The 13,814-nt window shown below is 39.5% G+C and overlaps 1 protein-coding gene across 2 annotated transcripts in view; it reads right to left on the bottom strand.

Moving 5' to 3' along the window:
* Window positions 1-13,814, bottom strand: part of CUX2 (cut like homeobox 2) — a 711,333-nt gene that overhangs the window by 424,013 nt on the left and 273,506 nt on the right. The window contains exons 2-3 of one of the 2 annotated variants that reach the window (XM_082244161.1): window positions 9,979-10,089; window positions 2,368-2,415 (exon numbers count right to left, since the gene is read on the bottom strand). In XM_082244161.1, coding sequence (XP_082100287.1) covers window positions 2,368-2,415; window positions 9,979-10,089 — 159 coding nt within the window. Of the gene's footprint in view, window positions 1-2,367; window positions 2,416-9,978; window positions 10,090-13,814 lie in introns of those variants that run through there. The other variant, XM_082244162.1, reaches the window with a different exon arrangement.

The raw sequence follows: 13,814 nt of genomic DNA, 5'->3' as shown, positions 1-13,814 counted from the left end.
TATATATATATATGCATATATATAATATAAAATGTGTTATGTGTTTTGTGCAACGTTTTTTTTTTTTTTGAATTTCCCTCCCTAGTTCCGCTCCCATGCAGCATTGCTGCTGCAGGGAACGGAACTAGGAAGTCCTCCTACCGACAGACGAGCGGCGGAGATCTCGCTGGCGGTCACAGCAATGAGAGCTCATCGCTGGATCGCCAGGATAAGGTAAGAGAAGCTCCGCTGCGCTGTCTGCACGCTCTGCCCATTGACCCCGAGCGTGACTCGGGGATACCGCTAATAGCAGAAAATTCCTACCCCGAGTCACGCTCGGGTTTACCGCTAAGGCGGTTAAGGAAGACAAAATTCAACCATAGGCGGAAAGAAGAGAAAACATTTAGAACAAACGACTGTTGTCCAAGTCTGTGGGCACAGCACAAAAAAGTTTATAGACCAACAAATAATATTTTCTAATAATAATAATATTTTCTTGAAGCTGAACTTCAAGCTTATATCCTAATGCACTGTTTGACATCGAACCCAATACAGAACATCTATTCTGGTGGAGAGCAAAAGAGAACAAGACAACTGAGTGATAAATACTCAGCTCTTTTCCATCAGTGCTTTTAGAACCAAATACATCTGTTCTGTCTGGATTGATGTTTTAGTAGGCCAAAACATATCTTAAGAGAACATTTAAAAACTTTTAATTGAATGAATGTCTTATACAGTAGGTCTCAAACATTTCATTCCTTTCAGTGTAAATTACCAGACTTACATGAAATGTAACTCCCAGATACAAAACAATAGCTACATGAAAGTAAAGCATAATTAAACTCTTTTTACATGAAAAATAAAATACTCAAGCAGCAGTTGTCATAATGAATATCATGATAATCAATGATAAAAAAGGAGATTGCACTGTGATAATATGGAGATTGCACCTGTGATAATAAAGGAGATTGCACCTGTGATAATAAAGGCTATTTCATATAACTACTCATCAAAGATCCTAGAGACAAAAATGTGTGTGTGTGTGTGTGTTTGGGGGGGGGGGGGGGTGGTTGTGATTTCTGTGCTCTAATTTAAAGGAGAAGTACAGCCAAAACTTATTTGGCTGTATTTCCCCCGTGGATCACAGGAGTGCAGTTTGTTCTACACTCCTGTGATCCCTTTTCAGTTGACAGCGGGTTAAAGCCCATTGTCGGCTGATGTCACAGAGCTGGTCTAGGCTGGAGAAAGATCTCCACCATATGGTCAAAATCCTCCCAGGATTCTGAGCCAGCTGCTCCCGCCCCTTCCGCAGCCCAGCGCTCCAGTGAACATTGGGGGGGGGGGTCAGAGCAGACAGCGGTGACTGATAGTCCCCAAATCTGCTTAGGGAGCACTGGGAACTGAGCAATCAGCGATGTTTGATTGCTTGATTCTCAGCCTTAGTGGCGGCGAGGGACAGGTGCGGCATATTTTATTTTAAAGAAATACCCAAACTTCAGCAGGAACTGTCAGAAATTTTGATCCATATATGGGCAAGCTTGAATTGTGTACAACCAGCCTGTCAGATTTAGCTATAGCTGGCAACAATAATCATTCTGTTTTCATGATGGGGAAATTCCCCTGCTGTCAAAATAGAATAGCTGAGTGGGAAGGTTTCTCCTATCCACATCAATTGGATTGTGTGGATAGTGGAATCGGATCATTTGTTTTCTGCTCAACCAACTAGTGGAACAAAAAAAGTGAGTCACGTAAAGCCAGCTTAACTGTTCAAGGCCTCTCAAAGTTATACTAACTATAGACCTAGGATGGCAGTGAATGATTATTTATACAATTACTGCATGGATATTCATGCTTGCATCATACAAATGATTATGTTATTCTTAAAAAAGAGTGTAACATGTACACTCTTATAATCACACAGAACATTAATGCAATAGTGGCGTGCACAGACATTCCTAGTGTCAGTTCAACTGGGAGATTTACTGGTTCCTAAAATGCTGTCATGGTAAACATACAGCAGGGAGAATTATCAGGTATCCATTGACAAAATGATTGTTGTCCAAAGCAGGTAAAAATTTACATTTCCATCTAAAGCTAAAATTTAATTGGAGTGAACAAAGACTATTCAGAGGCAACCACTGCAGCTATTTTCTATTGTAAAAATAATGATTGTGTAGTTGTCAGTTTCTCCTTAGAGACAATTGTAGTGTTTGTGGACAAATCGTCCGTACAAAACACTCTACAATTGAGGAATCACCAGCGCACTTAGATAGTAATATGCTGGCTAGTATTACTATGCCTTACAACTGGTCAGTGGCTTGCCTTTTAGAAATCCAAATATCTGCCAATATCAGCTTTCAATTTTCTGTATAATAAATTAATTCTTACCTCAGCCTGAAAGCTTTTTAAAACAGGAGCAACAACTTCCCGGATTTCCTAGAAATCAGAAAGACATCATTCATAGAGCCAATCACAAACATCTATTTAAGAAAAAAAGATATATGGATAAAAAAGCAGCAAGCATTACCAACTTAAGATTACTCTTAAAATGTATTTCCAGTAAATATTACTTAATTTTTCTTTCAGTTCTGATAGTGCAAGAGTAGGGTTATAACTTCTATCCGGTTTTTATTTTTTTGCCACTGGTGAGATTCATCCACTATATTTATACTGGTGACCACTGTCAACAGAACCATCTAAAAACAGATTTATCTTGACTTTTGATGAGATTATCCCTCTTTTGTCTCCAGTTCAGGACTTAAGAGGAAATATCCCCAATGGGACACAAACAACCCAGACAGGGATTTTAACCAAGATTTGACTATACACGCTACAACCTATATGTCTGAAATATCCTATTTATAAAACTTTTTTTTTTTTTATGTACAATAAGAACTCATATTCTGTATTTGGTGACTTTAAACAGTATTTTGGTTATCGCCAAAAAATACAACAGTTCCCAATACTCCAACGTCACCAGTTTGCTATGTATTTGAAAACAGCTCTGGGCCATTTTTTGTTGTTATAAAGTAGCTATGGACTAAAGCTGAGTAGAAGTTTGTTTTTTGTTTTTTTTCTACTCAACTCAGCGGGCCTAATGAAAATAACCCAAAAGATCGCAGTACTAACACAACTAATGTTAGTTTGGCGATTTTCCCAGATGTGCTATTGTATTCTGACAGGGGGACCCCAACCCACTTCCCGACAAAACATACTGATCAACGCTCACAGCTTTTGGCTGCCAGTTGGATGCTCGTTTTCCAGCATGCACATTTAACATAAGCCAGTAATTAGACTGGCTTCTGTAGAACAGACAGTTGTACACAAAGGCCAAGAGTCGGCCGTTCCCTGTCGAACCAACTGATTTCGATTGATTTTGAGCCCATGTCTACAAGGCTTTAGAAACACATGGACAAATCAAATACATTGATTTACCAAATACAGACTATTCATTTTGCAAGGGTAGTTGCATTTTGTAGTGGAATTATTCCCAGGGCTTAGTGAATGAGGTGAAGCTCTGCTAACTTACAATCATGTGCAAGTTAAGTTGCTCTTTATTTATCTTCCTTGCACATGACTGGGTATTCTTTGAAAAGTAAAATTTCACCACATTCACTAAGCTCTGGGGAAAGTGCAACTTCGATGCAATGTTAACAACCTATTTGCCTTTAGTAAATTAGCCCCATCAAATCAATGAGTTTTCTTTACTGAACTCCTGTTGCACTGACAAAGCTGTGATTTGGATGAAAAGAGAATAGATTTTCAACTTAATAGTGGAAATAGACCCTTTAAAACAAAGACTTAATTTTCAAATTTATTAAATAGAATAATGACTGCTTCCCACCACCGCATGTTTACATTCATGTTCCAATTTGCATTAGCTTGGCAGCCAGAATCAAGCTAGAATTTTTTCCACTCTTTGTTACACAATAAATAATACTTACAATGTATCTGTAAATTCTTTATTTTGGAATACAGTACAGAACACAGGACATGTATTCATAGACCATGTCTTATTTGATGCTACCTTCAGGTGGCTTAACACTGGCAAAACTTTTTGCTAGGGTTTCCCCAAAAGCATACCCATATAACCTCACACATTTTGTGAGGACTTGTATTCATAGACCATGTGATGTGCCCAAACGATAAAACTGAGGAGTGGGTAACAACATTGCAAACCAAAATTTAAGAACTCAAAAAAAAAAAAAAAAAAACAAAACCTCAGAAAACAACTTGCGGTGGTTCGCCTCAGCTGAGGCCTGCACGTCCACCTGGTAGAACTTGAAAATTGTGTGAATAGAGTACAAGGTGGCATTGTTACAAATCTGAGATAAAGATGCTTAATGATTAAAAGCCCAGGAGACACCAACAACCCTGATAGAATGGGCTCTGAAAGGAAAGGAAGGAACCTTTTCCTTTAGGGTGTAGGACCTGGATATGAGCTGTCTAATTCACCTGGCAATGGTGGAGTGGGAAGAAGAGTGTCCTCAACATGGGCCTCCAGGCAGAACAAATAAGGGTCTCTGTTTTGGGAAAAGGGGCCCCAGTTGCCAAACAGATTCTGACAGAATTAACCATATCCAAATAACATACAGGGATTACAGTGTCATGTTTTGGGACAGTGTGAAATTAAACAATCTGCACTAGGAGTAAAATTAGAACCGTAGCACTCACTGATATAGGGATACATATATTGTGCACATAGAAAGATAAATAGTTTTGCGCTGCTACTATAGTGCAAACAGTACAAAAATCTATAAATTATTTAGATTTTTGCACTTTTTTGCACTATAGTATCTTTCATGAAAATGAATTTAAAGGGACAGCATAACACTATTTATCCTTCTATGTCTTGGGACAGGACAGAGGGAATTAAGGAAAACATAATCTGAGGTGAGAGAGGGGACCACCTTAGGTAAAAAAGGATGGTTTTAGTCTCAAAATCTACATGGCATTGTGCAAAACAGGAACAGGCACCTTACAAGAGGAAGCCTGTAACTCAAAAACATGGTGGCAACCAAGAAGCCAACCTCAAAAGTGATATTTTCTTGCAAAATGCCTTTAATTGATTAAACTGGGGGAGAGGGTTCTAAAGAACAGTGAGTTCCAAGTTTGGCTTATAGGGTGACACAGAAGCTCGATTTTGGTGACTTATAAGAGCAACTGCCTGTAGAAAAGTTTTGATAAGGGATGACGAAGCAAGGGGTCTCCAGAAGAATACGAATAAGGTAAAAACCTGTTCCTTAAAGATAATCAAGGCCTAACGCTGGTCAAGCTCAGACTGAAGAAAGGCCAAAATACGAGCAATAGAATATTTACTAGGATTACGCCTTCCATCCTTGCACCATGCAAAGATTGCCTTGGGTTTCAACATTCATTCCATTAAAGACAGTGACTGAGAAGCAGGCTGGAACAGGGGGCTTTGGGGCATTAAGTCTGGTCTGTTTGGAAGAGTCCAAGACTCATCTGCCAGAAGTCTAGGCATGTCTGTATACCTCCTTCTTCTGGGCCAATTTGGTGTAATAAGAATTATCGGGATCCTCTTCTCCTCTATTTTGTGCAGCAGTCAAGGAAGGATATTTATCGGATGAAAGTCATAAACCAGTATGAACTGAGTCCAAGGAATCACCAGAGCATCTACTGTGAAGGCAAGAGGATCCTTGGCCATGGCCACAAGCTTGTTCAGCTTGCTATTGAACCTGGAGACCAGAATGTCCACTGGATTTCTCCACTTTAGAGAGACATTTTAAAAGATCTTGGGGTGCAGAGAGCACTCTCCTGGGTCTAGGCATTTACAACTTAGGAAATCTGCCTGCCAAGTGTCCACTCCCATATTGTGGACAGCAAAGCGATTTGGAATGTAAGTTTCAGTTCATGGGAGTATCAGACTTGTTTCTTTTAGGGCTAATAGTTTTCTGGTATCCCCTTGTTGATTTATGTAGGTCACTGTTGTGACATTGCCTGACTGTACTCTGACTGGGTGACCTTGCAGAAGGGAGGTCCAATGTTATAAATACAATCTGATGGCTCTCATTTCCAGAATATAATTAAGGGGTTTTGACTCCTGTGGGGACCATATTCCCTGGATACTTGGATCTATCAATACCATGTTCCAAGTCATGTAAAGGAATGATTTTCCCAATTCCAGGGCAGGATTGGATATCCACCATGCTGGGGAGATCCTTATTCAGATGGATAGAAGCATTGGGTGATCAAAAGACTGGATCTGTTTGCTCAATGTCTTGCGAAACTGGGCAAAGGGAACTGCCTCAAAGGAGGCCATCATGAGGCCCAAAACCTTAATGCAGAAGCAAATTGAGGGGTGCTCTGTTTTTAGGGTTTGAGGGCTAGACCTTAGGGAGGCAATCTTCTTATTTTACCCAGGTACTCCAGTTGGTGTGAGCGCTGGAGAGCAGACATTGGGTAATTAATTATGCAGCCAAAAACTTTGAAAGAACTGCACGATTCTTTAGGTGCTGGCACACAAGGCCCTGTGACATGAATGGCTCGGGTTCATAAAAGAGACAGAAGAAGGGCAAGTGCTTTTTTAAAAACTCAGGGAATAGAGTAGAACATGAATGGAAGTTCCACAAAATGGAAATGGGGGTCTATCACAGCAAAATGGAAAAAAGTTTGGTGTGATGGGAAAATGAGAATATGGAGATAGGCATCTTGTATGTCTACTGATGCGAGGAATTCCCCTGTCTGAAGGAAGTAATGACAGATCTTGTAGATTCTATACAAAATTTTGTCACACAGGGAAATCTGTTTTGGGATTTTAAGCCTAGTATTGGGTGGATGCCACCATTTGGTTTTGAGACTGTAAATAGAGTTAAATAGAAACCTTGAGACAATTCTTCTGAAGTAACAACTGCCCTTTGTTCCTGAAGCTGGTGCAAGGTGGTCAATAAATCTGCTGTCTTTTGGTGTGAAGCTGGCAAAAAGGTAAAAAGTGAGGAGAAGGACCCAGAGGTCCAGGACATTTCGAATCACACAAATGCCAACAGGTCTCCTCAGAGTGAGAGCTCCCCTTCGTTGTGAGGAGGGCTTCTGGGAAGGCTTGGTGGGCCAGGGCTTGTGGCAAAGGAAGTCTTAAGCCCTGGCTTTGAGGTTACGGCTTGGGGAGGACAGAAAGACCCCTTATGTGCACATACATATGAGACTTGTCGAATTACAACACAAAACAATAGGGCTGACATAACTATTCTAAGAGAGCAGGGTCTTCAAAGACAAGTTACTAGTTCCTGTTTATGTTTCTCAACCAACTGGTGACAGTATGGCAAATGGACACTGGAGTAATAGCCAGCTGCAGGAACTGTAAAAAAAGGCATTTAAAAGAGTTTCAAAATGGCTAGCGACAGAATTCTTAAAGGAAGGAACATCCTCAATAGGAACGGTAAGGTGTTTATTGAGAATTGAAATAGACCATTTATTTTTTAAAATGCTTTTCCATAGGATAAATATTATCAAAAAGCTTATAAGGAGTATAAACCTGAGTGAGCCCTCATAAAATGGACAATCAATCTGCGCATGCATGAGAAAAGTAAATCTCTTAGTACCCAATGCGGTCTGTTTTGGTTGTAGAGAATCAGGTGCCGTTGGGCAAAGTCTGCTGCGCACCACATCAATTAGTGTGTCTATAGTGGAAAGCAATTGGTGCGAGACAATAGCTTGTACCTCATAAGCTTCAGGGGGAAGGAAAATCATCAGCAGCCTCCACTACAAAATCATTGTCCTCAATGCTTTTCTCCATATGTTTAAGTAAAGGAGGTTCCGTTTCTGTTTTCTGAACAGTGTTGGGGGAAAAGAGGACATGTATGGTTTCTGCAAACCACATACACCAACAAAACTTCTGAGTAAGAGGCGTGCATGCCTGCCACCAGCGGCTTGCTTCCGCTGTGATTGCACACAGCGGAAGCTGATCGGTGGGTGCAGGGTACTAGATCACCTCACGCACCCGCCGATTGTCAGGCAGAGACACAGACCTGCGATCTGCATATGTAAACAAGGCGGATTGCAGTTCTGATAGGAGGTGAGGGATATAATTTGTGTCCCTGCATAGCAGGGAATAAATTCCATCCCTTACCGTAGTAAAAGCACCTCACACAGTATAGTAAAACACTAACTAGGTACACAGTTAACCCTTTGATAGCCCCTGAACCCCTTCCCAGCCAGTGTCATAAGTACAGTGACATAATTTTAGTACTGATCATTGTATTAGTGTCACTGGTCCCCAAAAAGTGTCCGTGTCAGATTGTCCGCTGCAATATCACAGTCCCACTATAAGTCGCTGATTGCCGCCATTACTAGTAAAAAATAAAATTAAAAAAATATCCAGTAGTTTGTAGACACTTTAACTTTTGCGCAAATCAATCAATATACGCCTATTGGGATTTTTTAACCAAACAATATGTAGTAGAAATTTATGAAGAAATTCGATTTTTTAATTTTTTTTTATTGGATATGTTTTATAGCAAAAAGTAAAAAATATTGTTTTTTTTTTTCAAAAATGGTCGGTCTTTTTTTGTTTATAGCACAAAAAATAAAAACCGCAGAGGTGATCAAATACCACTAAAAGAAAGCTCTATTGGTGGGAAAAAAAGGCCACAAGTTTTATTTGGGTACAGCGTTGCATGACCGTGAAATTGTTAAAGTAACGCAGTGCCATATCGCAAAAAATTGCCCGGTCATGAAGGGGGGAAATCTCCTGAAGGCCAAGTGGTTAATAATTCCCAATCCTTTGCCCACTAAACCGCATAGTGTGAAATGTCCTGCTGTTAATGTTGCAGAAAGCTAGGAATCACAGTCCATATAGAGGGAAACACTATCTTACCATATTTATTATGCTGGACCTATTAAGGTTTGTCATGGAGGGCACACCCCAGAAGGGGTTTTTAGAGTCTGAGAGCCAAAAAATGGACCATGGTACTAGACCTCTATAGCACCCAACAGCTAACTTCACATGTTGCATGGTGAATGCTTTACACGGGATCCAGTGCTTGAAGCAAACATTACAGGCTGGCCCCATAGAGAGGGGACTGGAGTAGAGCCTGAGGTACATGCTGAGGGTCACAGATCTGGGAATCTGCTTGGTAACGCAAGGCATTAAGCAATCCGACTATGATAGACGTTGCAGATGAAAAAAAGATTTAAATGATTTAAAAAAACAAAAAATACTTATCCAAAGAACAGGTCCATCACCTAAGGACACTAACTAAACAACATAAGCCTCACGGAGTGGGCAGGGTTATATGGGTACACTCTGGGGAGGCCCTAGCAAAAGTTTATGCCAGTGTCCAATTGCCTCAAGGAATGACATCTGAAGTGTACTGTGTGATATATTAAGATACATTATCCCCCCCAGAGAGTTGAGGGGACAGATGTCACTGAGGCATTATTCTACTAAAGTGATCCTATAATTCGCTTATTCAGAACAAAGCAACAGGTTTGCTTTAATGACCCCCTTCCCAGTAGCGCATACTCATCATTCAGCTATTGACTCATTTTCCACTGTGTTGAGCCAATCAACAAGCACCTTATATGCTTCTCTACACCCAGAAATACCAGATCATTTTGTCTGTTCAGGCTAAATGGGACTGTTGGTAAGTAAAGGTGAGTATGTACTACTGGGAAGAGAGGCATAAAAGTCAACATGTTGCTTCTCCCTGTATAGGCTATGAACAAGTTTCCTTTAAAGAATGAAGATAACTTTATTATTTTCAGTAACAACAATCATACAAAACCTACAATATCAGTAATAATTTGTCCTAATTATTCCTGTATTTTGAAGCGTTTAAAAGATTTGTATTGCATTGAGATACTATTCTTCCACTAGTATTTTAATTATGCCTTAAATCAATAAAATAAAAAAATAACAAAAAAAGAATTAAATAAAATGTAGTGTTAAATGATAAAAGGTCTTAAATGTTTCTCTACCTAAAAACAAATCACATCAGCAATCAGTAGGTTAAGCGGGACTTGTAGTGTAACATACTATACCTCAGGGACATTCTTCTTGAACTCCCGGCTGAGTTCAATAAGCCGCTTGTGGGAATGTTCGCTCTCTTCCTGCCGGGCAGCCAACTCCGATGCGAGAGAGTTCAGCTCTTTCTGCAACAAAAAAGGAAAAGGGGGGAGTGATTTTTTTTTAATATCATACATAACCCATCTCATGTCCAAGTTTGCTAACTACCAATTCTAAGATCCAGCCGCAATATCGACTATGTGCATGAATTATTTAAGGAAGAAAAGTATGTATTCAATGCAAAATAAGGACAGCTTTTAGATAATGAGAAGCTGCTATAATCAATATCCCTCAGTGAAGTTTCTTTCAAAGGGTTTTTCACTGGCCTGAGTTCACTGATAACTTTGCAGAAGCATTGCGGGATGCAATAACGTATTCTCAGGGATTTAATGTAAAGAAAGTGTGGCTGCCAGCTGACATATATCAACAGCCAGGGAATGGATCCAGGCTAGACTTACTTATGCTTAAGTGTTCATAAATAAGACTTTTAAACATACATATGGCTTTTTAATTTCAGCACAAAATGGGAAAATGAATGTGCCCACATTCAGGATGCTGACCTTTGAGCCCTACAAACTCATTCATAAGCAGTTCACTGGGAGTGCATGGTCCATGAGGTCGGTATATTTTCCAACCATCTTGTTGGGCTTATTTTAATCAGAATCAACCATCCCAGATAGTAGAAATTCTTAAAAAAAATTTACTAAGCCCCCTCGCTTTCTAAAATGGCTACATAACATTACCCATTATGGGTTTAGGCAACACACTACAACCTTTTCTTCAGATCCCTTAAGACCTTTCTCCCCTTAGTCTGTGTAAGTTGTGCTTTACATTTTTGTATTTCCACTGTGGAAATGTGTCCCTACTACATTTATACATGGGTCTTCCACCAAGTATAGCTGACAACTAGTATATTTTCAGATTGCCGGGGCAAACCAAAACACTTGGAGGAAGAGATTCTATATAGAAAGTGTTACAGGTATGATTTAAACCCAAGATCCAGAGCTGAAGAGGAAGAGCGCTAACCACCTATCGTGTCAGGCACATAATGAGCACAGACATAGAATATTTTTGTACCTGCTGCTCCTCATAAGGAAATATGATGAAAGTAGTGTAGTATATTTTTACCATTTAAATGCTATAATCCAAGGAAAGCGCTGGAAACGATTAAGTGCCTTAACTTCTTTATTTTTATACAAAACTCTGAACTTGACAACCTTCACCCAGAAGTCTTCATTTAACTTTGGGTACAGGATAACAAGTCTATATCCAACTATAGTTAGCATGACAAAACTGCTTTTCAGATTCAGCAAGGTTATTTTCAAATCTCTTCTTTGTTACTCGTACTGCTTGTATTGTACACCAGCTCATTGGACATCAGGGAAGAATCCTTCAACACACAGAAAAGGCACAGCACGGGTGGCAATTACTAAAGATATCTTAAGCTATGGTTATAAATAGCATAGTTCTATGCAAGTGTATTTTTATAACTTTACAATACACATAACTAAATTATCAAGCTGGCCATACATTAAACAACTTGTTTACCCTCTACCATGGGTGGATCCCGCTCTAAGGAGGCAACTTACCATGTATGCAGCCGAATATCCTGCTCTAATAAGGCAACTTACTCAACTTACGGAACCACAGAAAAAAAAAACTTAATTTTGTGGCTAGTCCAAATAGCAGTTGTCAAAATGGCTTTTCGACCAAGGTTGTTATATCAATTTTGAGTCCTCCTCACTTAACTATCAACCTACCATCTGGGAGCGGGTCCTGCCCTCCTGGTCTCTATGGAAGGTCTAGAACTCAACCCTATCCCGGTAGATGTGGATTCCCCCTAGTGTCAATAACCATATACCAAACCTAATTATTTGCTATTAACTAGAAAAAAGGGACAGTGTTACATTTTCTGGCAAAGTGATCTGCCTTTGCACCACTAGCTAGCTACACACCACTAGCCTAACCTATGTTTCCACTTGATCTTACTGAAGAAACTCATTTCTAATGGTGGGTTTCAAAGGGGCTATACAGAATCTTTAATCTAACCACCTTTAACCTCAGAGATCTTTTGATCCCTGCAAACTAATATTTTTTTTCCCAGCAGCTATTAAAAGACAGTTCTCATTACAAAGGGTGACTCAATTTCAGCGCAAATGCCTTAAAGAACCAACAGCTAGAGACATTACATCTACAATATATAATTCATTGTTGGAAAGCTAGGCCTCAAAACCTCTACAATATGTGAAGTGCTGGGATAAACACTTGGTGAAGACTGGGGACAGATCTGGGATACCACATCCCACTTTTGCATAAATGCCTCAGTTACAGAATTTATCCTAAAGCTACTTATACTTTGGTACATGGTCCCACAACAGCCGGCAAAATGTACCCATTCTGTTTTGGGATTTCGTTTTAGGGGCTGCCAAACATATGGTGGAAGTGCCCCTGCATCATAAGATTTTGAAGCAGAGTATACCAGATGGTTTACACTCTCTTGGTGGGAGGTACCCTAAAAGATCCTATGGAAGTCCTTTTATATTTAAATCCCAAGCACTGTACAAACACCCAGTTCTGTCTCCTTACTTTCCTTTATATGGCAGCAAAACAAGCTCTAGCCAAAGTCTGGTGGTCTTCCACCTCCAATCCCCTTGATATCACAAGGGAAGAATAAAATTGCATCGCACTTGATCATTTGATTGCCTCATCAAACTAGTTAGATCTTTTTCGTCTGCTGAAAGAGTAATCTATGTTCACCCTTTCCCACCACTCTCTACCAACTATACTTCCCCAGACTGCCCCCTTATCCTTTCTTTTATTTCTCTCAATTCTTTTGTGTAGAAGTTGTCTGTAATAGCATAATTAGGATGTTTTATAGAATTTTGTGTTGAAGGGTAAAATGTTTATAGTATATAGTAATGGTACTGCAGTTTCCAGACTGTCATTCTATAGTACCTTGATTTTGCATAAACACTCTCCTGGATGGAAATTGTGATTATTTTTATGCATATTTAGAGATACTAGATTAAAAAAAATTACTGAAACTAAAATGCTGTTTGATAATACAATCTCCTTTCCAGCCACCAGATAGCGTTTTAGTCATCTTTTCACATATTCAGATATTCCAACTTTTAGCTTTGTAAAGAGCCTGTTTTCAGAACTGGAATGAGTAATCAGTGTGGTGAATTACACCTTATCAGTTTGCTCAAAACCATTTTTAGTGCATTCTTTGTTTTCAATTTTAAGGTAAAACATCAGGACCGGTACAATACAAACCAATGCACATTTTACGAGAAATCTAAGCATAGTGCAAGTATATTGTTAACAAAAATGTTCTGTGAATACACCAGATGTACACTATGAAGTAGTCTGTCAAACATTCAATAAAGTCTAATTGCATCACATGCAGATCCTATCATAGTGAAAACATTATCAATCCTTCAAAGGTATGTTACGCCTAGATAATATTCAAAATTCAGTTTTGTGGTTAAAGGTATAGACCAATGGCTGTAGGAATAAAACAGATAGGAAGCGGGTGGGTAATGAGTAGTAATTTCCCAGGTGGACAATGTGGGTTGTCAAGGATGGAGAAAACAAAGATAGAGAGATAATAAGAAGATAGGTAGGGGTGAGGAAAACAAGGGGACTGTCAGGAGGGAGAACCCATTCCTTACTACATGGTGGGAATCAGATAAGGGAAGGGAGGCAGGATAGGGTAAAAGGGATAAACTTTGGGTATGACCTAGTTAGCTCAGAACCAGTTTTTTTATCAGACAAAGGGAGCTGCAAATTAGGCTTCCATAGTTCTTTA

The sequence above is a fragment of the Pelophylax lessonae genome (genome assembly GCF_965119305.1).
Source record: "Pelophylax lessonae genome assembly, chromosome: 1".
Classification (NCBI taxonomy): domain Eukaryota; kingdom Metazoa; phylum Chordata; class Amphibia; order Anura; family Ranidae; genus Pelophylax; species Pelophylax lessonae.
This window is presented reverse-complemented; position numbering and strand designations above follow the sequence as displayed.